The sequence below is a fragment of the Chionomys nivalis genome, chromosome 7, assembly GCF_950005125.1.
Source record: "Chionomys nivalis chromosome 7, mChiNiv1.1, whole genome shotgun sequence".
NCBI classification, from domain to species: Eukaryota; Metazoa; Chordata; class Mammalia; order Rodentia; family Cricetidae; genus Chionomys; species Chionomys nivalis.
This window is the reverse complement of record NC_080092.1, coordinates 101,765,909-101,791,920: the sequence shown is the minus strand read 5'-3', so window position 1 is coordinate 101,791,920 and position 26,012 is coordinate 101,765,909. Positions and strand designations below refer to the sequence as shown.

The window sequence follows — 26,012 nt, the reverse complement described above, 5'->3', positions numbered from 1 at the left end:
GCTGCAGATGGACGTGAGGTGCAGCAGTACGGGGAATTTCTAACTCCCCGTGCATGCTGGTATCCCCAGATTCTGTCTCCCAGGCACCCTGTTTCTCCTGTTTGTTAAAGGGTTCAGGTCTTGGCCTCCAGATAGCATCCCAGATCTCATGTAGCCCAGACTGGCTTCAAACCTGCCATGCAGTCAAGGATGGCCTTGAGTTCTCATTCTCCTGCCTCCACCTTCTGAGGGATAGGATTACAGGATTACCACATGTATGTATCAAGTTCTGGGGATCAAATCCAGACTTGTACATGCAAGGCAAACATTTTACTGACCAACCCTCCCAATTCCTTGCCAAGGTCCTTCTAAATATTCAATGCTCTTAATGCCACCTCTTGCTTACCAGAGCACTGTGGGCGTCTACTGTCACCTGCACGGGAGCACTATCTCAGGATGCTCCCCACGTTTGGGCTGCCACTGCGTCACCTGTAAGTTCTCCTGGCTTTGACCACACATATATTTCCATATATTCCGCCCTGGGAAAGCAGCTAGGAGGCCGCTGTCATCACCTGGGAACCTCAACACCTGTATACCTTTTTGGCAAACATTTTGCTATCTCTTGTTTTCGGTGATCTTGATCCTTAGGTCAGAGAGCAAGCATTGGGGTTGGGGTGCACACGGACAACTTAAACTCTAAAATAATTGAACTCCAACCCTGGATGGCACACAGTTGCCTGTACAGCTGTCACTATCGTGCCCTGTGCTCGCACCCCCGAAGAAGCCTGTGCTGAACTCACCTGTGTTCCTGGGAAAGTCTCCCAGCACAGACCTAAGACAGATGTAGCTGCTTATCAAAAGACAATGATACTCTGTATTCAGTTAAAATTAATAAAAATATTTTATTGAATTTCAGGAACTTGGTACTTTTTTTAAAAATTCCAAATCTTTGCACACAGATCACCACTCTGCTTACTCTAGAACAGCAGATGCTCGGATTTCACGATTGTCACTTCTCTCCTTGCGTCACACAGCGTAGAAAACCCAAGTCCTGATACTCCCCAGCCCCTTCTGAACTACTTCAGCTACTCTGTGCCCAGCCACCCCCCGCAGAGGACAAGGAGGTGAGGTGGGGTGTTTATGGAGACATTCTGCGGTGTGGAGAATATACAAAGTATGCCACACACACTCTGGAATGCACTGTACCCAGGACACAGCAAAGTTTCCCTTTGTGTTCTGTGTGGTTCAAGCCAAAGCTACTCAAGTTATCTAGTCCCTGAGGGAGCTCAGAAGTTTGGTAAAGGTCAAAGAGAGACTCGTTAAGCATTCAACACTGAGGTGCCACAGTGGACCTGGGAACTGCTGCAAGCTACTTGTGGTGTCAGGGTCATTGCCCCCACCCCACATCAGACAGCAGACGAGCCCAGCCATGGTGTGTGGAGCGGCTTCTGGGGACTCAGAGGAACATAGACTAAAGCAGTGCTTGCAACACTGGCAAGGAAACCTGGGTTCAGTACTGTTAGTCTGCGGCTTAGCTTGTGCCCACTCCTTTCAGCTTTACATTCCTATGTACCAAAGAGCAGCAAGGAGAAGAGGTGAGTGTGTGCCTGTGGCTGCACAGGACACTTCACTCACTTGAGACTGAGAATGTGGCCTTCAAGAAAAAAAATCCTCCTTCCATCTTCAAAATTTTTCTATGATCCCCCAAAAGAAACCCCTGCAGACTCCTAAGGTCTGTCTGGAGCTCGGAGGTAATGAATCTGCAGACTTGACTCACGCAGGGAACATCTACCCAATCCTAGTCAAGCATGCTACACACAGATGTCCCCAGACACACAGTATGTTCAGCTGGTGGTGCCCGAACCCACCTCACTAGGGTGGCCTCCTGCTAGCGCACCACATAACTGAGGCCCAGAGCTGGGACCCACATGCTGGGCACAACAGAACCAGAAGTGCTTTGCAAACTGCAAACCTTTAAGAAATACATATTTCAAGGTTACCTGCAAGATGGAGGAGGCAGACTGCGGCTTGGAGGGGCTCCAGTCCCCCAGGCTGCAGTCCAAAGGCAGACTGCTGTGGCACACACGTGTTCTCACTCACATGATGTCTTATCTTTTATTGTTTTCAGGGGCTTAGTTATATAAATCCAGCTTGTGTGCAGTAACTCCAGAACGTCAACACACAACATCTGCAGTAACATTGTGACAGCTCCATACTGTGGGTGAAGCAATACTTAGAACAGACTTATCATATTTGGTCTTTATGTAAATAATGTTTTAAATTGCCTAAATATACCATTCTGAGCCATTTCATTCTACCAGGAAAATACAGGGTTTTCCCCCCTTCTCTTAAAAAAAAATTAAATACCAAAATAACTACATTTAAATAAATAACGTTATGATGATGACATTAAAAAAAAAAAAAAAACCAACCCACAATGAGGCTAAGTCCCTCTGCCTGCTGCTCAGCTAAGTCCAGAATGCTCCGGAAAGATGAGCGGTGATCCTGAGTGTGGGCTGGGCTGCTGGCCTCCCACCTCTCTTCACCCTTCCTTAAATTTTACTTATATAGGATGTAAGTCAGACTTAGTGTGGGCCTTCATTCTGAAAAGCCAGAGAAACCTCTAGAGAATCAGAAAATGGCCTGGATTCTTGAGAACCTGGCCACTGGGTCTTACTTCCAAGACCCTCAATCTCTCCAAGAGCTCTCGCCATGCAGGTGCAGGAAGCCAGAGCGGACCCCTATGACTCCCAGCAGGGTTCTGCGAGAGACCTATGACTTCGGTCTGAAAAGAAAGGTGTTACAACAGCTGGGTCTGTTTCCCAAGGGGGAAAGGGGTCTGCTGCTTTAAGCATACACAATATGTAGGAGACTCGTTTACTAGAATGGGAAACTACGCCAAGGACAAAGTCAACATAAAGAAACAGACAACAGAATGCGCAAGAACAGGTACGTGCAGCCCGGAGGCTAGAGGCTCCCGGGGTCCCTTGTCCCAGTGCCCCGGCCTTATGGGTCCATGCAGCCTCAGTCCACCCACCCTCTACAATGGCACAGGGAACTGCTCTGAACGGAAATGGGCAAGCAGGTATCCTAAAGAAGTGCCACCCAAACAGGCAGGACAGACCAGAGCAAACCATCCCATGGGCTGGAAACAAACCACAGAAACAAACAGAATGACATTCTTTCCCCCAAATGAATCTCGAATTTCCAGAGTAGAAATGGAGTGATATGAAATGTCAAAGACCCCGTTATTTAGTAAAGAAAGGACATCTCCAAGTATTCTAATTCCACATGTAGACAACAAAATACTGTCTTGTCTCTCAGCCGCAACCAGCAGGTCCTATGAGGGCAGCAGGTGGCTATGGCTCTGTCCCCTAGAGGAAAGCCAGAGAGATCCACTTGCAGCGGGTGCTGCATCTGCACAAGAGACTCAGAGTTCTTGCTTGTAGTAAAAGCTGAGCCCACAGATGACAGCCCAGCGAGTGCTCTGTAGGAGACACCACCTCTGGAACCAGGGTTGCTGTTGTGGGTCTGTTCAAGTCTAACTTGTCTTTAAATTAGGGAGTTTTAAGGCCACCTGGGTTCATGTTTTCAGTGCTAAGAGGTGAAGTCCAACCGCAGGGCCCTTTACCCACTGAGGATGCGCTCCCTGCTTCAGGAAGAGGCAGCATCTCCTTTTGGCACCACAAACTGATGTCTGAAGAGAAGGTCTCCCAGCAGCTAGTTCTGGATCCCCTTCTCTCTCATAGCTGCTGGTGGCGCATCTACGCTCAGGGCAATGACAATGCTCTCGCCATCTTCTGCTTTAATGCGCTTGAGCTCCGGCTGCTCTGCCTGGTCACCGTTCTGGCGCTTTGTGGGCAGGGACGCCGATGCTGACGCATGGGTTGCCAACATATGGAGAGGACTCGCCACTGCTGAAGAGAGACAGTGCGTCAGAACCCACACTACTGCATAAACCCTCGACCACAACCCACCCTGGCACTCCAAATCTACTGAGCTAAGCTTACACAGAACCCTAGGGATGGCCCTGAAGGGTGAAGGCAGAGAATCCTAAGCAGAGGAAATCAGGAAAGCTGCAGTCAAAGCCATCATCAAGGATAACTTCTGCAGCTTTAAAAACGCACAAGCTACTCAAGAGCTCATTGTAGTCAAGACAGGGGTAGCTTCTGTTCACCCGAAGGACAGAGAGTTGTTCCCTCCAAGGAGGAAATTAGGCTATTCTGGTTTGAAAGACAGCCATTTCTCACCTGTTCAAGTCATTACCTAAAGCATTTGCCTATAAAGAAGACATGCTTACGCTAGTACGGTAACTTAGAGCTTGCCACCAAGCCTGAGAACTTGAGTTCCATACTCAGAACACACATGATGGAAAGAGAAAACCGACTCCCACAAGTCGCCCTGACTTTCATGTGCACCCTACCCCCCAACAAACAAAAACTGTCTTCTGGAGGGGGACACATCCAGGAGACACCCATAGCTCTTCCATCTCCCTTCTTTTCTTGTTTCATAGTCTCACTATGTAGCTTTTCATAGTCTCACTATATAGTTTTGGCTGGCCTGGAACTTATAAGATCCACCTCCCTCTGGCCCCAGAGTGCAACAGCCACTCAGTTCCGACCGCTTTAAATGTTAAACTTCCAGCTGAGGCAGCAGGCAGTCATACATGTCAGCTTATCTGAGTGAGCCACAGTACCTAGACATTAGCAGAGTGATCCTGAGGGGTATAGTGTATATTATTTGTATTTTAATAAATAAAACTTGCCTGAAGGTCAGGAAAAAGCAGCCATACTAGTCAGCCATACAGGCCAGGCAGTGGTTGAATACTCCTCTAATCCCAGCAGCAACAATGGTTAGCCACAGGCCAGGTAATGGTGGTGCACACCTTTAATCTCAGCACTAGAGAGGAATATGAGGTGGAAGGAGAGAGGAACTCGCCACTGGCCAGCCTGTTGTGGGGTGACCCTCATGGAAACAACACCCAGTGTACTCTGAAAGCTATCCCTCTGCTTCAGGGTGCAGGAAGCAGCAGGTTGGGCAGGAGCATGGAGTCCACATATCATCCTGGAGTACAGAGCTCCAATTAATTTGATTTAAAATGCTCATAAATGGTGGGCTTGGTGGTGTACACCTTTAATTCCAGCACTCAGGATCCAAAGTCAGGTGGATCTCTGTGACTTCAAGGCCAACTGGTCTACATAGCGAGTTCTAGGTCAGCCATAGTTATAACGACCCTGTCTCAAAAAATTTTTAAAAGAAGCTTCCTGAGGATATAGCTCAGTGATACAGTTCTTGTCTGGCATGTGCAAAGTCACTGGTTCAATCTCCAGTACCACAAAAATAACTAACCGAATAACTAAAGCTTAATTTCTATGGCTGGAGAGATGGCCCAGTGGTTAGGAGCACTGGCTGCCCTTCCAGACTGCAGTTCAGTTCCCAGCACCCATGTGATGGCTCACAATCATCTGTAATTCCAGTTCCAGGGGATTAACATCTCTGGCATCCATGGGTACCAAGTAGGCAAATGGTACACAAATGTAGGTGCCGGCAAACAAAAACAAAATGGTCATAAATACACAGCCAGCATGCTTAACCATGAGTCCAGTCCTCGGTTCAACCTTCAATACTATTTTACCTGAGACTGGGTGTAGCTGACCTAGACAGAACTCAGAGATCCATCTATGTCTACCTCCCAAATACCAAGATTAAGGAACATGCCACTATGCCAGATATTCTAAGCACTGTTCTTTAAACGACATTAACCACATATAATGGTACAACGCGGAGAGGTCAGTTCCCGTGTTCCACCGCATGGGTTCTAGAGACTGAACTCAGGTCTTCAGCACCTTTACATGATGGACCATCCTAAGGACCCAGTTCACAGCACTGCTAAAGAGTGGCAGGCGCACGCGCGCACACACACACACAGAAATCAAATGGAAAAAGAGGGAAAAGGAAGGAGGAAGAGAGAACATGAACTAAGAAAAGCCTAGAAGGCTCTGAGGTACTGGGTAGGTCCATCTATGTAAGGGCTACACAGAACTGACCTTGGCCATGAGCCAAGGAGAAAGAGGCTGAGAATCTCAACTACCTCCTAAGTATACTGCAAGTCCCAGGCACCAGTCACCTAGTCTTTACCAACATAGCTACTCTCAGGAAGGAAGGGTGGTACTGGGAAGGAGCAGTGGGGCCGTGTGTCTAGGCCAGCACTGGGCATCTACCCTGTCTCTTCTCCACTTTATTCTTGAGGAAGGGCTCAGCTCTCACCTAGCTTGAAGCATTTAAAAAGGAAAGGAAGTGGCCAGGCCTGGTGGTGCATAGACCATAGTTAACTACCCAACTAAGATTAAATTCCTGGAACATGCCAGGAGAGCATTCAGTCACAGAACTACACCTCAGCCAGGAAACACTGTAAAGAAGCACGAGGCCAGGTGGTGGTGGTGCCTGTCTTTAATCCCAGCACAAGAGAGGAATATAAAGCGGGAGGAGACAGGAAGCAGGCAGATCTCAGTCAGTTCAAGGCCAGCCTGGTCTACAAGACCTAGTTCCAGGACAGGCTCCAAAGCTACAGAGAAACCCTGTCTCAAAAAAACAAAACAAAAACAAAAACAAAAACAAAAAAAAAAAAAACAAGAGGAAGCAGCAGCTCCAGGGGTGTCATAATCAGACTCTGTAAGAGCACTTGCTGCTTTTCCAGAGGATCCAACTCTGGTTCCCAACATCACTAATGTCAGGTGGTTCATAACCAACTCTAACTCCAGTTTCAAGGGTAAATCTTTAAAATCAGCAACAACGAAAACAAGCAAGCAAGCAAGCAAGCAAGCAAGCAAACAAAGTACTCCATAAGGCGGGTTAATAGGGGCGGGAGCTCCGGTTACTCCACGTCTTCCCATTTGTTCACTTTATGCATGGCCACAGCGCTCCTCTGGAACTTTCCCATGGATGAGGCCCCAAAGAGATTTCAGAACACCATGCACCAAGAGCAGCATTCTCTACTTCCACTTTCTTCAATCTCTCAAAATTCACATGCCAAACACCTCCATGGTGAGAGCGAGCACTGCCACACATAATCCGAGGGTGCTTCAGGCGTGGCGTTCTAGTGCTAACATACAGCTTCTTCTGCCTAGAACATGGAAATCCCCCGCCCCCTACAAACCGGCAACAGTAGACAGTTTCTGAATAGGCAATGACCTCTCCCCCCAAAAAATCAAACATAATCAATCTAATGTGTTATACCACTATGCCATGCAATGCCAACAAAGGCTTCAGGAAACACCCTGGCTCAGACTCATGAATCTGTTATGAAATGCAATGTTTAATGTATATACAGTCTTCCACTACCATCGTAACAGTGGTTTAACTATGGGAAACAGAGTGTTCCCTACCATTGTTCCCCACTACTGAAACAACACATCAGTGTGTTCTGCACGGCACTGTTAAATGTGCACACACTGCTTATTTGAGTTGCTAACGGTTTTCATTTAAAAATCTGTATTGGGATTAGAACAGACTATCCAACAATTAATTAATTACATATTCTGCTATTTTATTTATGAGAGTTGGTGTCTCCTCAGCACTGCTGACTATATGCAGTCTTTATAGTAGACTATACAATGCACTTGTGCCTGACCACTAGAGTTCAAGTCTAAAAACCTACACAAATGTGGAAAAGAGAACAAAATTCTCAAAGTTGTCCTGACCTCCACATGTGTGCTATGTACGGCACATGTACCCCATCATACAGTTTTATAAAAATTTTAAAAAGACTTATTTTTATTTATGTGCATGTTTGTGAATCTCTCTACATGCGTGTGCAAACTCGTGAATGTAGGTACCTGCAGAGGCCAGAGGACAGTTCCAGATCCCTTGTAGCTGGAGTTAGAGGTGGTTGTTGAACCCATAACCTCTAGAAGAATAGCAAGTGTTCTTAACCATTAATCTCTCCATCCCCAGTAGTTTTTCAAAAAAGAAAGAACATATTAACTCTGAAAAATCTGAGTTTGTCCTTACGGGGCCAGTTTAAGATGGCTCAACAAGAAAGGTGCCTCCACGTGACAAAGTAAGTTTGATCCTAGACCCCACAGGAACAAAGCTAAAGCTGTCCTCCGACCTTCCTTCCGCACATGAACAACACACAGTTTATATCCCCCTGAACTGGAAAGAGAAAGTTGGCTAAACTCCAGCGATCACCTCTTCCCGCTTGTCAATAGTAGACACAATGTGGCCAGTTGCCTCACACTCCATGACAGGCTATATCTTCAAATTCTGAGCACAAATAAACCCTCTTTATATTAAACGACTTCTTGTTTGGTATTTTCCTAGGATGTTGTAAAAATTTCTGGGGAGAGACCAGAAAACTAGCCCAGTAGTTAGAGAAACCACGTTCAATCCCCAGCACCCCAAGGCAGCTAACAACTGTTGCGCCTCTAGTTCCAGGGGATCTGACCTCTACGGCCTACACGGACAATGGATGCATTCGGTGCACAGACGCACATACAGGCAAAATACACATACACATAAAGTAAAAATAACTGAATGAAAATAAAAATATTTCTAGGGGGCTGGAGAGATGGCTCAGAGGTTAAGAGCACAGGCTGCTCTTCCAGAGGACCCGATTTCACTTCCCAGCAACCACATGGTGGCTCACAACCATCTGGTGCCCTTTTCTGGCCTGCAGGCAGACATGTAGACAGAATACTGTATACATAATAAATAAATAAAATTAAAAAATAAACCTCTAGAGACAAAGGGGCTGTGGTGGGAAAATACCAAGCCTCGTGGCTCCCACAGCATCCCTTGCCCTTCCCATGGCTTTAAAAGGCAAACGTTTTCAGACAAAACTACAAAGTCAAATCAGAACCAAGCATGGAATGCTTCTTCCCATAGTCAAGAATCTCTGCTGGGACACGAACAAACGCAAACAAATGTTCTTACCGTTGTTCACCTGGCTGTGCACTGCTGGAGGCACTGGTACCACGTGAGTTCCATTTTGCGTTACAGTTTTTATTGGAAGCTGGTGTTGACCTAAAGGCGCCTGTTGTACTATGGTCACTGTCTGGACAGGGGTACCCTGTGATGTCTGGATGATTCGGCTAGCAGCGCCTAGTGTGGCTGGGCTAATTGCAGGGACAGGCTCTACTTTCACTGAAATCAAAAGAAAAGGAAGAGAGATGATACACTGTTGCAAAGCCGGGATCTCGACAGTTTATGAAAACATGTACGGTGCAAGCCTAATTCCAACACAGGATCACAGGGTGTCACATGGCTACCACCTCAGCTATAGGATCACAGGGTGTCACATGGCTATCACCTCAGCTACAGGATCACAGGGTGTCACATGGCTACCACCTTAGCCATAGAGGACTTGCCTGACATGTTCAATGCCCTAGGCTTGATGCCTAGTACTGCAGAAATGTTTAAAACCAAGTAATGGGATGGAGAGATGGCTCAATGGTTACGAGAACATACTACATCAGAATTGATCCCCAGCACCTCCATTGGTTAGTAACTCTAGTTCCAAGAAGATACACCACCTCTGACTTCCAAGGGTGCATGCATAAGCACGCACTCTTATGCAAACCACACACACACACAGTAAAATCTTTAAAACCAACAGTAGGCTAGGGGTGTACTTTAGTAAAACAGGGTTTCTCTAGGATGTATGTGGACCCAATTGCCACCCTAAAACGGAAGTAAAGAAACAATCACACAAAAACTAAGGAACATATTAAAACAGCCAAGGACAACTGAGCCTGTGAACTTCTATGGGACTGAAAAGTTAGCACGAGGTGCTGTCTTCTTGCTCACCTTTGACTTCTCTGTGATCGCCATTCTCTTGTGATTCTGCCTTAGGAGGAGCCAGCACTGCAGCCTGAGTGACCACAGCTTGTCCAGCAACTGTGTATGTATTTGCTGGGGCCAGTCCAGCCACACTGGTGACTGACACTGCTGGTATCTGATGGACAACATGTACCGTCTGCACAACAGGTGGCTGAGAGGTGGATGTGGTCACTGGGGTTGCAACAGTGTAGGTGACAGGCTTAATGGCCGGGGGTAGCTGCCGTTGGACAGTGATTAAGACGGGCTGACTAGAGAGAGGTGACCCTGTTGGGAGAAAACATGAGCAGTGTTAAGGCTTGCATGGCCCTTGGTCTTATAGTTCTCACACTGAGCACTTACTAACATAAACACTACACTTTAAAATACAGAATATTACTAATGAAAGATATATACTATTTTTTTATTATTACAATTTTTCAAGATTTATTTTTGCTTACTCGTCTCACTGCTCTGCTCACTTTTATGTCTGTGCACCATATAAGTGCCCACAGGGGTTAGAAGAGGACACTGAATACTCGGAACTGGAGTTATGGATAGCTGTGAACCACAATGTGGGTACTAGAAACCAAACCTGAACCCAGGTCCTCTGAAAGAGCAGAGAATGCTCTTAACCACTGATCCATCTCTTATGGTCAAAACGTAGTATCTTAACGGGGACATTAAGTTCCCACATCTAAGAATCAAAGACTGTAAACTTAGCTTTGTTTTGATTTCTCCCACTACCTCTTTCTAACTTCCTCCTTCGAAAACATGCCCTATCTTTGGGCCTAGAGACACGAGCCATCTGCCCTGGTAGGACAGAGGCACAAAGCACAGAAGCAGATCCAGGTCACTCACTCCCAGGCTTTCGCAAGTGGACGCCAGCAGCTGCAGACGGTAGCAGGCTAGGGTTTCCCTGAGCATCCATCATGCCTAGTGGTCAAAATGCTCATCTTCCCAGGCACACATTTCCTTCTATATTATGGTTTTGCATGTACACTGGGAATATTCACCTACTCATTAAGTAGATATATTTTTATTCTAATCATTGCCTAGTTTGTGTAGCTTCTTTTAGTGAGAAGAGACCATTTTTAAAAAAAAAATGAAGCAATTGAGAAATATTGATTCTTTGAATTTTGTTTTTAGAAACAGGGCTTTACTATGAACCCCAGGCTGTCCTTAACCTCACAGCAATCCTCTTGCCTCAACCTCTCGGTCAGGCACATTACAGCCATACTCTATCTCACCTGAGCTGATGGAAAAAAGAAAAAGAAAGGAAGGAGGGGGAGAGAGTGGGGCAGAGAGGGAGGGAGAGAAAATTAATTCCCAGTGCCACTTTCTTTCCCTGAAACTTTCTACATAACACTCAGGAACTATACAAAGTACCAGGCACAAGGTATGAAGCTTCCTGAGGATTCTACCACTGCTTTAGTGCCAAATGCAGGCATATTTGTCTGTCTGGCCCCACTGCCTGACCCTCGCCACCTCTCCTCCTGTGGACTCACCTGGTGCACTCTGTGCAAACCGTGCCTCCTGGATGACGGCAAGTTTGGGCTGTGAAGCGCCAGGCTCCGGCTCCAAGGGGGCTGGGGAACCCTCCCTCGACAGGCTCTCCGGGGTCTGGGCGCCACTGGAGTGAGCAGACAACACTCCTGCATGGTTGGGAGAGGCTGGGGCACTCCTGGGTCACCAAAAGAAGACAGTGAGTTTTCACAGTGATGCCCCAAAAAGGACTTGTCCACTCAACCTCACTTTGTAAAGGGCAGCCTTCTGCCTCCTGCCAACTGAGTGCAGCTCTGTGTTCTGACTTTCTCTCCCACGCATGTCAGAGGCCACTCAGTCCCATGAAAAGGTTGGTGCCCTCTCTGAGCAGTTCCTGTGCAGCCAGTCAGCAGGACGCAGCAGGGAGCAGACTGTGGGGCCTTACGGCTTCTAATAAACTCATTTCTTTTCCAATAGATTAAAGTGTTTGGTTTCAAAATCAGACAAATGAGAAGAAATCTTGAGCACAGAACTGAAGGTCGCTTTAAAAACTGTTCACATGCCAAAAGAAAGGAAAACACCGTGGCCCATGACCTTGCCTACTGGGGTCTAATTACTGTGAGATGCGCATCAAGTTCAAGGAAACAGCAAGCAACACAGGTGGAACGCAGAACAGCAAGGAGCAAACGCGACCAACCTTCCCCAGTCCCCACCCCAACACCAGTAACGGCATCCGCAGGTCCTCATTTTCGGAAAGAAGCTCCCCAGCACACTGAGGTGATATTATTGACCATGGGTGTGGTCTCTGGTTCCTGTGTCCTTACCTAGAGGAGAGCGGTCCCAGGGGGGTTCTAAAGCAAGGCACGCCCCTAGGCCGTCTCTTCCTAAAAGCCTGCTCTACCAGCTTGCTCTCGGAGGCAGGATCTATCCTCCAGAAGGAGCCTTTGCCTGGTTCTTCCTGGGAACGTGGCACTTTGATGAAATAACGGTTCAGAGAGAGATTGTGGCGAATTGAATTCTATGAAACATAAAAAAATACGTAGAATTCATATAATTCTTTGTTGAGAAATGAAGATGTGCCCAAGCCTTAGTGTCCTGTAAAGCAGAAAACTAGATGCTCAATGCAGACATGACAGAGAGGCTTCAAGGCCCAGCCCTCCCTGGCTGAACGAGACTGCTCTGGGTTGCAGCCTTTGTGGCCACAACTCAGGGAATCTCAGGTGGAGAGGGGGAACCTAGGCATGGGAAGGGTTAAGGCTCTGCCATCTCCCATCTACCCCCTTTCAAGGTCTGTCACTGCCTCCTTGACTTCTGCCAGGTGGAATCAGGACTAACTGCTAACTCTGTCTGAAGACAAAGAGCTGACTTCTTTAGAAATGTTTGCACATAACTAGCTGACAGTCTGCCATGCCATGTACAGTATATTAATACAGTATAAAGGATTTATTCAGCAAGTCAGTAAAGACCAGGAATTTTAACGACTCCACCTTCTAGTCAAGTACTCGGCTCTGTATTTGCGAAGTACATCCGTGTGTTTATTTGATCTTCAACAATGACACCGTTAGGGAAGAGAGAAAATCATCATTCTTCAGAAAGTTCAGCTTCAGGCTGTCCAAGTCTGAGACAGAGCCTGCTGTGATCTGAATGTGATCACACCATTCACGTACACGTAGGGTGGAAAGTCATGAATGACAGCTATTATCTCATCTTCTTTCAAAGTGGTAATAACTCAAAATCTGGGAATATCCAAAAATCCCCAATTTTCTCAATTCCCCATTAACCTTCTAATAAAACTAGCCATGGCCTCAAGTTCGGACTTGTCACAGGCAACTTAAAAAAAAAAAAATCTAACAGATGCTCAGCATCAGTTTACCGTCAGTCCCAGGGGCCGCTCCAGAACAGCCAGGCCTCTGACTATTCTGTGGACCTGAGTTACATCGTGAGCAGTATGAGGGGCCTGGCTGTGTCTGACTCGTTGAGATTTAGAATATTTAAAAAAAAACCAAGACACGTGGTGCGATGTTTTGTTATCAGGTATTGCTGACAACCAACCTTTCTTTCAATTCCAGAAAACCAAAGGGGACTGTTCTTGGTGCCCTTCATACACAGAAGGCAAACCTTCACCAGGTTTGGAGGAGAGGCAGAGTCAAAGGCTGTATGTTAAGAGAAGCAACCCAGACAAGGATGACACAGGCTCAACACCCTAATTTAAAAATCCCAAATCACCAGGTGATGATGACACACGCCTTTAATCCCAGAACTCAGGAGGTAGAAGCAGGCAGATCTTTGTGAGTTTGAGGCCAGCCTCGTCTACAGAGCGAGTTGTTGGGCAGCCAGGACTACATAGGGAGACACTGTCTTTAAAAAACACACATACACACACACACGCACGCGCACACACACACACACAAAAAAAAAACAAAACTTAGAGGGCAACAGGATGCTCCAGTAAAAAATTCATATTTGCCCCCATGTGCCAAACTGCCATTAACACAAGCATCCTAGAAAGTTTACATAAAATTACCTGCAGACTATTCGTACAAGAAAAAAAAAATTGAATATCATCCTTAAGTTGGTTATTTCCCCTATGATATCTTGTTATAGACAGGCAAATACTCCAAAATCTGAATCATTCTGAAACCTAAAAACAGATAAAAGCCAGTCAACCAGTCAATTCAAAGCCACTACCCACTGAGAAGGGAAATCTTTGAGCCTGCCTACGGTAGGCTGCTCCTGTACAGAAGACACTCCACAGACTCCAGCTACACTAGGCCAGGGAACAACTGAGTTTGCAGGCTATCAGCTAGTGGAAAAGTGGAGGCAGTAACTAGGCTTTCCGTCCACCATGAGCCATGAAAGCTCCTCTGCTACCAGTTACGTGCTCAGGAGACTCAGGCAGAGCGTGGGATCAGGGAACTGATCTGAATACTAACAGAATCCACCTAGTCTGGGTCTCCTTCCTAACTACCCCCCTTCCAGAGAATCTGCATACAGCATGAGGTCAAATTCATAAATGGTCACCTGCAATTTCCTAGCCAGCACTGTAAAAACAGGAGGAAGTGACAAAATATTTAGTTCAGAGACAAACAAAAAAGGACCCATTTTCCATATAATTCAGGTCTATATACTGCGATCAAGGCTAAGATTAATGTGCCTTCAATCTGTTCTTACAAGTATGAAAATCCCGATTGGCTCATGTGACCTATAAATCAGTGTAATCTTAAATGAACACCTAAAACAAGCATTCCTAGTCTGAGCCTTCCTAGAAGGGTCCCATCCCAGCTGAGTACCCGAGCTCCAGCTCCTACACTCAGTCAGTCTTTCTCATCGGATGGGAACACCAAACTAGCTCTGGTCCTTTCAGACGGTGACAGCCCAGTCTTTTCATACTTTCTTATAAACACAGTGAACAACCGACTCCAGGCTGGGTAAATTATAAAATTATAAGTAATCATTTTGGAAGCAGGCATGAGAGTGCATTTATAACCCAGCAATTTAGGAGGCTGAGCAAGAATACTACAAGTTCGAGGCCAGCCTAGGCAACACCGGGAGATTTAATAGGGAAGCGGTGAGAGGGAGGCACTGTGACAGGAAATATAAGGAAGAAACTGTCCATCTTTCTATACAATCACTCAGACTGCCCCATTTTATGGTAGAATCTCCTCTATAAATTAATAAAAAATCTGTTCAATGAACAGACACTGTAATATCCTAAAACTTAGACTGAAAAGCAATCCTATGGATGCAGGGCCTTTGGGACGGGGAGGGAACACTCACATCCTCCAAACATAATGTTGGAAAACAGGACTCAGGCAGGAATCCGCCTCTGTGCCTATGTGTGTGTAGGCCAGGAAATAGCTCTGAGGTTCATTCCTCAGGAGCAAAACACTTTGGTATATTTTGGGACCGGGTCTCTGACAGGCCTAAAGCTTGTCAGATAGTGAGTTGAGTCCCAGAGATGCCCGTATTCACCTCTCCAGCACCTTAATTTTTACATGGATTCTACGGATGAAACTCAAGTCCTTATGCACAAGTTATAACTGTTATGTTTTTTAAACCAACTGATCTATTTCTCCAGTCCTGGAAATACAATTTTCTTAAATAAGCTGTTCTGTTGAGAGCCCCTGCCCCAAAGCAATGTCAGAATAAGTAAGGTCTGACATACACAGATGGAAAGGCGGCTACGCTCTCATGGCAGTAAAAGATCAAATGGATGTCAACATCCCAAGGTCAAGGATAGGAGCAAGTAGGAAACGTATGCTGCTGAGTTAAAACAGACCCCAGAGCAGGCAAACGCTCTCACTAAACCACTCCTGGAGCAGCCACACTCAGGTGAGAGGCACAGTCATCTTCACAACCCTGGTCTGTAGAGAAGAACATGTCAGTTTCACTTTTCTTCAGAACTGCTGCTCCTCCTGGACAGAAAAGCAGGGCACTATCCTGCCTAGAGCTCTCCAGTGGGAGACACCCCCCCGTCTAATGACTTCTCTGGCATATAAAACGGCAGTATTTTAACAGCTTCGATGGATAAGCAGCACCTTCAACACACAGGACAATAGCAAGCTGAAATGGACTTACCTGCCAGCCCTTGTCTGCAGTCCTATAGTATGGATAGTTTTTAGTGATGTGTGTATAAATTCCATTTAGGGTGAGTTGTTTATCAGGAGCCATTGTAATTGCTTGTACTATCAACTGTGCATAGGAGTAAGGTGGCTTTGAGTCATCCTGTGTTAGAAAAAAAAAAAAACACCTAAGATTCAAGAATATTCTTACAACAGTGTGGGCTTTGTTGTTGCTGTTTTCGGAGACAGGGTTTCTATGTGGAGGCTTACCTGTCCTGGAACTCACTCTGTAGACCAGGCTGGCCTTGAACTCAGAGATCTGACTGCCTCTACCCACAAGTGCTGGAACTAAAGGGGTGCATCACCATCGCCAGGCAAAAGGGTTTTTTATTATAAAAGTAATATGATCGAGAAAATCTGGGAAAAGTAAATAGAAAAATTGTAGAACAGCATAAAGATTAAAAATCACATAAGGAGCCAGGCGTAGTGGTGGCATATGCCTTTAATCCCAGGACCCTGGAGGCAGAAACAAGAGGCCAGTCTAGTTTACAAACAGATTCAGGACAGCCCAAACAGAGAGACACTATTGGGGAGGGGGGTAAAATCACACAGGTGAAAACTGAAGTGATAAGAACAAAAAATAAAACTGATAGAAGCCACTGGACTTCAGTGAAAACCAGAGCGATACACATCAAGAAACACCCTGTGGCATGGAGAGGGACCAGCATGTCTAGGTGTGATGCAGAGCAAGCAGCTGCCTAGCCGTGGTCCTGCTGGGGATCTTCCCACACACCAGAAGTCAGAAGAGCACCTGAGGAGAACTCTCCAAACGCCCCTCTTCTGCCAAGACTCTACATGTGAGCACACGGCTGTGAAGGAGCCAGTCACTGCTCATCCTAGGCTGCTGGTAGCTCCCAGTCTTTCCAACATTTCAAAATCCCACATGTACCAGCATAAGCCTCGGAGAGAGTTCTGACTGGAGAGATGGTTCAGAAGTTAAGAGCACTTCCAGAGGTACTGAGCTCAATTCCCAGCAACCACATGGTAGCTCAAAATTATCTATAATGAGATCTGGTGCTATCTTCTGGCATGAAGGCAGACATGTAGGCAGAACATGTAATAAATAAATAAATCTTTTAACTTTTTAAAAATCAACTTAGAATGCTACTTATTGATGTCAGAATCATAAACCATTTAAATGATGACAACTCTGTCAGAAACAAGAACACACTCTTCTGTGGCTAGGAAGGGAGGCTGCCATATCTGGCAGGTCCCAAAGATAAACGGAGAAATAAATCTTAAAAAGGGGAGCAATCTGCAAAAGAGTATTCAAGGGCTGGAGAGATGGCTCAGAGGTTAAGAGCACTGGCTGCTCTTCCAGAGGTCCTGAGTTCAATTCCCAGTGACCACATGGTGGCTCACAGCCATTTGTAATGAGATCTGGTGCCCTCTTCTGGTCTTCAGCCATACATGCAGGCAGAACACTGTATACATAATAAATATTTTTTTAAAAAAAGAGTATATTCAAATAACACCACTTATTCTTATTCAAAGCACATTCAGTATAAAGCCTGGATTTGATCATCAGCACCACAAGGATGCATACTGTTCATACATCAAGTATACATTTTTATTTACTTTTTAAATGTGGGGGTATTTTACCTGCATGCATGTCAGTGCACCATGTGTATGCAGTGCCATGTAGGACAGAAGAGTCAGATCCCCTTAGACCTGGAGTTACAGCTTGTTAACCACCACGTGGATGCTGGGATTTGAACCCATGTCTTATGGAAGTACAGCTAGTATCCTTTTAACTACTGAGTCACATCTCCAGACTCTTTCTCCAACCTGACTTTTATTTTTAGATTTTTACATAGTGTTAAAACAAACTATTATTGTACTATATAGTAGATTTAGGCCAGCTGACCCCATCTCAAAAACCAAGACAAAAATAAGAACACCATCTCATTAGAGATGCACTAGGGATAAGGGCAAAATTAGAAGGTATAAAGAAACAAAGCGACAAGACAGTGCTCTCCAATAAGCTGAGAGATGTTTATCAATTCTCCATCAACCAATGCCAGCATTCAGAAGACTCCCACAGCCCACTTTAAAAGGCTAACTTTATTTTGCTATCACTTAGGCTGCTAAAAGCTTTGCCTAAGCACCCACAACAGCACACCCCAAGGTTCTAGGAAAAGAACCAGGGAAACAAGAACCTGAGTCTGACATGTGGCTGAGCAGCTGTCCCTACACCATGTGCTTGGCTCAGAGGTTGATGCCTCATCCCTGCTCAAATGGCCAATGCACTTCCTAGGGCTTTTTTCTTACATGCTTCTGAGGATGCTTTCATTTGTTCCCGGAGTTAGTTCTCTTCTACTATGTGGGTCCCAGGAATCAAACTCAAATCTTCAGGCTTGGTGGCAAGGGCCTTTATCTGCTAAGCTATTTTGTTGGCCTTAAAAATGCTATTTTTGTTTTTTAAAAACAATGTATCACTAAGTACACTTCCAATAGCCTGAAAGCTGCTATGTAAACCAGAACAGACTTGAACTCAGAGATTCCTCCCAGGTGCTGAAATACTGAGCATAAAAATATTTTTATTTTTAAATAATTTAACATGGAAAATGCTCGAATATACCCAAATGGGTGGAACAAATTTTGCAAAGTGAGTATTAGCACAGCCAGTACCCAGCAGCTCCTGCCTCACAAAGATCACTATTAGTTCTGGCATCATAATCTCCTTTCTACTGTGACGTTTCAACCCACCACCTAGGAATGCTTCTGTGTGCACAAGGTAACATAGCTATGATTTGTGTTCTTTGTGAACATGTCACATATGTACAGACTGTTTTTTTCTTAACACTGCAACAACACCCTTTCTGTGCTACTAAAAATTTTATATATAATCAGTACTGTGCCTACAGTTGCCCTGGGGTCCTCACATGTGTATTCAAGGATTTAAAAAATGCATTACAGCCGGGTGGTGGCAGCACACGCCTTTAATCCCAGCACTCAGGGGTCATGGGCAGGTGGATCTCTATGAGTTCGAGGCCAGTCTGGTCTACAAGAGCGAGTTCCAGGATACAACTAGGACTGTTACACAGAGAAACAGTCTTAAAAAACAAAAACAAAAAAAAAACAAAAAAAGGCACTACGAACCCTGATACCTATGGCACATTAAGAGTTGCACGAGAATCCAATTCATAGATAGACAGTTACTTCACTGTGTGCTGTGCTGGTGAGCTTCAGTCCACTTGACATAAACTAGGATCAGTGGGGAAGCAGGAACCTCAACTGACGAATGGCCTCTACTGGAGTAGCCTATAGGAATATCTATGGTGCGTTTTCTTGATTAATTATTGATCTGACCACTGTCAGCAGTAACACCCCTGGGCAGGTGACTCTGGACTGTAAGAGCAAAAAGCCAGAAGCAGCACTCCTCTCATGGCCTCTGCTTCTGGATTCCTAGCCTGACTTCCCTCAGGAATGGCCATTACAAGGGAGTGTAGGACAGACAGTGTTTTATCACAGCAGCAGAGAAGCTGAACTAAAACAACACGGTGTTCCTAAAAGGACTTGTCCCACAGTGACCAGTGTCTACAGAATGCTTCCCAGCCCCAGGTACAAGACGACAGACACTTACCTTTGGGCTGTCTCCACCTGAAGCTTCCTTTTCATTTTCTGGCTGTGAATTGTCAGCCATTAAATTGAGGTCAGATGGTATCACACGGCCCATTTTGTACCCTGAAGATCCTGCTCCCCGGGGACTGGATGGGCAGGAGTTTGCAGCACTGTGAATGAGAGGGGGAAAGTCTACTTTAAAGCAAGCATAGTACTGTTGTTCTTCAGTAAAGATCTGAGATCAGGAAAAACAAACATTTCTTTTTTAAGTTTTTTTTTTTTTTTAAATGTGTTTTGTCTGCATATATGCTATGTGGGTGCCTAAAGAAGGCCAGGATAGGATGCTGATCTCCTGGAACTGGAATCACACTTCCCCAGCCCCACTCACTTTTCTTGAGACAGCCCTTCATTTGTACGCAGGCTGGTTTTAAAGAGGCAGCAATTTTCTGGCCTTAATTTCTGAATCTGAAGTTGTACTTACTGGAATTGTAAGTATGTGCTACCATGTCTAGCTAAACTGGAAAAAAAAAATAAGAAAGCAGTATTTCCTAAGAAAAAAATGTACTCCCAGGAATTCTTTGTGGAATTGAAGATTGCTTCAAGCAATGTGTCAGGAAATGCAGTCGTCAAGATAAGCTGTGAGGAGCCAGGGTCCCATGTACTCTACCAGAGAGAGTAAGCCATCACATCCAACAGGAACTTTTTAAAAAAAATTTTATGTGCACTGGTGTTTTGCCTGTATGTATGAGGGTGTCAGATTCTCTGGAGCTGGAGTTATAGACAGTTTGAGTTGCCATGTAGATTCTGGGACTTGAAACCTGGATCCTCTTGAAAAACAGCCAGTGCTCTTAACTTCTGAGACATTTCTCCAGCCCCTAACTTAATTTTTTAAAAAAAGATTTATGTTACATGTTTGAAGTGTTTACCTATGTATACGTGTATCACGTGCACGCCTGGTGCCTGGGGAGGCCAGAAGAAAGTGGTGGATGTCCTGGAACTGGAATTAGATGTTTGTAAACTGCCATGTTGTGCTGGGAACTGAACCCGGGTCCCTCTGTAAGAGCAGAAAGTGCTCTTTAAGAGCTGAGTCATCTCTCTAGCCTCTTAGAATTTTAAATTTCAGCTTTGAATATGGTTCCTAGAGACTCTGTCACTCTCAGTCTGTGGGAAGTTTTAGAAGAAATATAATTAGATAATCTGTCAGCTCTTCAATGAAAAACAATATTTTAAAACATGGAAACAGTCTGAGCAGAGGTGGCACAGGCCTTTGATTCCAGTACTCAGGAGGCAAAGGCAGGTAAATCTCTCTAAGTTCAAGACCAGCCTGGTCTACAGAGCAAGTTCCAGGACATGCTTCAAAGCTACACAGAGAAACCCTGTCTCGAAAAACAAACAACAAAAATCAGCAACAAAACAACCCCCCCCCGCAAATAAATAAAATAAAAAGAAGAAAACAGGAAACAGGACTAGACTTAAAGCTGGAATCTAGAATCAGGGGCAAAGGCAAGTGGATCTCTGTGAGTTCCAGAGAAGGGGGAGAGGGAGAGAGGAGGGCAGGCAGGAGATGGCTCATTCACTAAAGAGTACTGGCTGCTCTTCCAGAGGTCCTGAGTTCAATTTCCAGTAACCATCCGTAATAAGATCTTGTGCCCTGTTCTGGTGTGCAGGCATACATGCAAACAGAACACTGTGTACAAAATAAATTAGTAAATTTTAAGGAAGGAGGGAGGGAGGGAGGGAAAAAAAAAAGTGAGCCCCAGACTTAGTCACCAGGGTTAGAGACTCCAAACACACCGGCTCCACCCCTACTGCCACCAGAGCTTCCCTCAATGCTATTTTCTGTCACCACCAAATGAAGGAGCTCATGAATGCCCACAATTCTGAGAATAATGATGAATGAGAGCTCAGTGAGAAGTAAGTCATTTATACTTTTCCCCCTAAGGCTCAGTGAGAAGACATTTATACTTTCCCCTACAAGGCTCAGAATAAGTTGGAAGACAGAGACAAGGGCAGTGAAATCTCAATCTCTAGACACGACAAAACCCACACCAGGTCTGCACAAGGCACTGGCTGCCCTCTTAACCATCAGTTATGGATGGTGGAGGAAATCACTGGGACCCTAGCCCTTACCTCTGCTTAGCAGTAACTCAGGAGACTTAGGAAGGGTTATGTAACCACTGGTGTGGTATGCTCACCAGACTCTAATTCCAATGCCACAGAAATGGCTCTGGTAAAACAAACCCAAAGGGATACAAACAAGACAGGAATCCCACAACCTACCAACACGTGAGAATTACAATTCACAACAAAAACTTTGAGCAAACTCCTGACCACCAGTTGCGGTGAAAACAGACAGGGTCACTTTGGGTATAGCTGTGGACATGCGACCTTCAGCCTCTGCTGTACCTGATGGTTCCCGTGGGAGAGGGAAGGGGGCTGATGAGGTGGGCCATAGTGTCTGGAATGTTAATGGTCAGGGGTGAGATGTGTGGCTGCACAGGCTTCACTGGCGACTCTGGGGCTTCTTGCTTCTCTCTCTTCTCACTGGATAGGGCCGTGAATGTTATCTTGATGTTTGTGCTCGGAAACCTGAAAGTGCACCTGAAAAACAAACCCAATGGTCAGTTCATGTCCGCTGCCCACACAGAGCTTCCACACAGGAACTGCAGATGAGAGAGGCCCTCCCCACTTCAAAATCCACCCACAATGTACACCAAATCATTTAATACCACAAAAAAGGTATTTCATATGACACTAGCCATTCATAATGGCACACACCTGTGAAACCAGCACTTGGGAGGTAGGAGTAAAAGTTCAAGACCAATTCTAGCTAAACAGAAAGTTCAAGAGCAACCTGGGCAACATGAGACATGCCTTTCACCCCATCGACAGAAGAGAGGAATAAAGAGTGTGTGAGAGACAGAAACACACAGAGACAGTACCCAGATCAGCATAAGAAAATAAAAAGTATAGACCAAAAATAGAAAAAAGAAAATCAAACACCTGCCAGATGTAGTCCCCAGCAATAGCGAATTTCCCTTTACTTGAACAAAGGTTAACAATGTTAACACTTCCAGCCTCTGTCCTGGCTGAAGATGGTTCCTTCACTGTATTACAAAGGCGACACACAGACAATCTGGAGCACTGGGCTGACACACAGACAATCTGGAACACTGGGCTGACACACAGACAATCTGGAACACTGGGCTGACACACAGACAATCGGGAGCACTGGGCTGACACACAGACAATCTGGAGTACTGGGCTGACACACCTAAGGCTTCACCAGCACATATTTTAGGTACAAACCAGACCTTCACACCGACTTACAGTACCATGGGAACCAATTATGTTTAAATGGTCTCTAAGTAGGAAAGTAGTTTAAAAGCACAGGTGTGTGTCTCTTTATATAAAATAAGTTCAACTGATTTATTAAACTGTTTTTCCAAAACATTACTTCCAATGTGTGGTGGTGGTATACACTTTTAATCCCAGCACTTTGGAAGCAGAGGCAGGTGGATCTCTGTGAGTTTGAGGCCAGCCTGGTCTACAGAGAGTACCAGAACAGCTAAGGCTATGCAGAGAAACCCTATCTTGAAAAACAAAACACAAAATGTTGTAATAAGAGCGGCAGGGCTGCGTCCCCGGCACCCAGCCGCCCACATGGCTAGCTTATGCCCCGAAATAATTACATGGAAACTGTATTATTTTAATCACTGCCTGGCCCATTAGCTCCAGCCTCTTATTGGCTAGCTCTTACATATTGATCTAACCCATTTCTAATATTCTGTGTAGTACCATGAGCTGGCTTACCAGGGAGATCTTAACCCGCGTCTGTCTGGAGTGGGAGAATCATGGCGACTCCCGACTCGGCTTCTTTCTCCCAGCATTCTGTTCTGTCTACTCCGCCTACCTAATTTTCTGTCCTATTAAAGGGGCCAAGGCAGTTTCTTTATTAAATCAAAGTAACTCCTCCATCAACAAAATAAGTGCTTCCAACAGATTTCGTGCAACCAACCTATCTCCCTTACAATAAAGGGACAAATGTCCCTGCTCTCTGGGAAACCATTGCCTGCTCCTGGAACTTCTTCAAACAACTCCAGTAGTTCCTGTTTTCCACTGTGCATTTCTCTTTCATATTGACACCCATAATCTTGGAGTCTCAGGAGTGCAGATTCCTCTTAGAGGCAGATTCATCTAAAACAGCTATAGTACCAGCAAATCCTATAATGTTTTGGTTGGGAATTTTTCTCTTCCCTTTTTTTTCCTTCCTTTCAAGACTGTCTCACCATGTAGCCTGGCTGTTCTGAAACCCTGCCAGCTGTCCTTGAACTAACAGAGATCTCATGCCTCTAATGCCCGTGATTATATCTATATTAAATCTCTCTTTCTCTTTTTAATGTGAATGGGTGTTTTGCTTGCATGTATGTCTGTATACTGGGTAAGTGCCTGGTGCCCGTGGAGGTCAGAAAAAGGCATCAAATCTGGAGTTACAGATAGTTATAAGCCACCATGTGGGGATTGAATCTGAGTCCTCTGTAAGAGCAGTCAGTGCTTTTAACTCTTGAGCCATTTCTCCAGCCTCTTAAAACACTGTCTTAAATTTCAACTCTGAACTCGATGTAATGGTACACACCTGCAATCTCAGCAATTCAGACGTGGGGGCAGGACCAGTTCAAAGTCAGCCTTAGCTATGACTTTAGCTACACGAGGCTTGTATCAAAAAAACAAAAACAGGGCTGGAGAGATGGCTCAGTGGTTAAGAGCATTGCCTGCTCTTCCAAAGGTCCTGAGTTCAATTCCCAGCAACCACATGGTGGCTCACAACCATCTGTAATGAGGTCTGGTTCCCTCTTCTGGCCTGCAGGCATACACACAGACAGAATATTGTATACATAATAAATAAATATTTATAAAAAAAAAAAAAAAAAAAAAAACAAAAACAGCCGGGCGGTGGTGGCGCACGCCTTTAATCCCAGCACTCGGGAGGCAGAGGCAGGTGGATCTCTGTGAGTTCGAGGCCAGCCTGGTCTACAAAGGGAGTTCCAGGACAGGCTCCAAAGCTACAGAGAAACCCTGTCTCGAAAAACCAAAAAAAAAAAAAAAAAAAAACAAAAACAAAAACAAACAAAAAACAGGGGTAAATTTTTAAAGAAAAAAACTGCTCTTTCTAGGCTAGAGGAATTTGGAAGAAAAAAAGGGAGACCTGCCAATAAGCCCATGAGTACTTCCACTGCCAGTTCCCTCGGCATGAAGGCCCGCACAGAATGAATGAATGACATGCTAGTGGGCGGTACCTTCCCACAAACAGACTTGCTTCTGTGCACACCTACCAGTGAGCCTTGATTTCAAAGACTCTCAGGACCTGGTGCAGTGTCCCAGTGGCTTGTAATGAGCAATGTGAGTGGCTCATCTGAGTGTCTGAGTTTCTTTTTTGTTTGTTTTGAGACAGGGTTTCTCTGTGTAACAGTGCTAGCTGTCCTGAACTTCCTTTGTAGACAAGGTTAGCCTTGAACTCACTGAAATCTGCCTGTCTGTGCTTCCCAAGTGCTGGGATTAACGGCATGCACCACCAACGCCAGCTCTGAGTTTCTTTACACAACCAATATTGTTTCAACTTTTCATCTCAGCAATTCTGTCCCCTAATTCCATTAACAAAGACTCTGAAAAGAGCTCTACCCACTGCTCTGCCTAACCATTTGTCAGAAAATCCGGCTCTATGGTACAGGCCTGTAATGTCAGCTACTCAGAAAGCAGAGACAAGGATCAAAAGCTCAATGCCTGCCTGGGTTATAGTGTGATCCCCCCCCATCTCAAAATAAAGAGTACAAAGATAAGGATTAGTTCAGTAGTAAGAGTGTATGTGTCTAGCATGTATGTGCTCTAGCTTCAAACCAGTAAGAAGAGAGAAGAAACGGGGGAGGGGAGGACAACAGAAGGAACAAGTAGAGCAGATAGGAGGTAACGACAGGACACAGAGCCAACAAAAGGAGAATGAACCCATGCAACAGAATGCCATTCAACCACTGCAAAGGAAAACCACTCATGCAAGTAACACAAGCGCATCTCAAAAACATCATTCAAAGAGAGTCAACACAAGAGTTTGCTCCACCGACTCCATTTAATGAAACCTGAAAACCATACAACTGATCTAGGAAACTGCCTGGGCTCCCACAGGAAGGTGATGCCTGCAACTCTGAGGGTGAACTGATGCTCTAGTCTCAGACTGAGATGGGCACTCTCAGGATGTACATGAGCATCACTCAAACTCACATTCGGATTGCTCTGTTCTATATGAAGTACACTTCAAAGAAAGCCTACTTAAAATAGCAACCAGCCAAGTCAGGATAGCTTAGTGGGTAAAAGTGCCCGCTGTGTAGGCTTGATCACCTGAGTTTGAACCCCAGAAGCCAGGGTGGAAATAAAGAATAAACTCCTGGAAACCGTCCTCTGAACCCCACACATGTTCTGTGAAAGCATGCGTACTCACAGACACGCAACACTTAATTTAAAAACAAACAAAACACAGTGGTGTCCTCTTCCCCC

At 45.3% G+C, this 26,012-nt stretch overlaps 1 protein-coding gene and 1 non-coding gene across 3 annotated transcripts in view; both read right to left on the bottom strand.

The window, feature by feature from the left end:
• Nucleotides 1-867: 867 nt before the first annotated feature.
• The window catches only part of Foxk2 (forkhead box K2), a 45,806-nt gene continuing 20,661 nt past the window's right edge, over nt 868-26,012 (bottom strand). Inside the window, exons 2-9 of one of the 2 annotated variants that reach the window (XM_057776028.1) lie at nt 21,873-22,067; nt 19,489-19,636; nt 15,859-16,005; nt 12,105-12,298; nt 11,304-11,479; nt 9,787-10,083; nt 8,914-9,123; nt 868-3,896 (exon numbers count right to left, since the gene is read on the bottom strand). In XM_057776028.1, coding sequence (XP_057632011.1) covers nt 3,700-3,896; nt 8,914-9,123; nt 9,787-10,083; nt 11,304-11,479; nt 12,105-12,298; nt 15,859-16,005; nt 19,489-19,636; nt 21,873-22,067 — 1,564 coding nt within the window. In that variant the 3' untranslated portion in view covers nt 868-3,699. The remainder of the gene's footprint in view (nt 3,897-8,913; nt 9,124-9,786; nt 10,084-11,303; nt 11,480-12,104; nt 12,299-15,858; nt 16,006-19,488; nt 19,637-21,872; nt 22,068-26,012) is intronic. The other variant, XM_057776029.1, reaches the window with a different exon arrangement.
• LOC130878874 (small nucleolar RNA SNORA24) lies at nt 17,002-17,131 on the bottom strand. Its single transcript, XR_009057491.1, has one exon. It is a non-coding gene; the product is annotated as a small nucleolar RNA SNORA24 (small nucleolar RNA).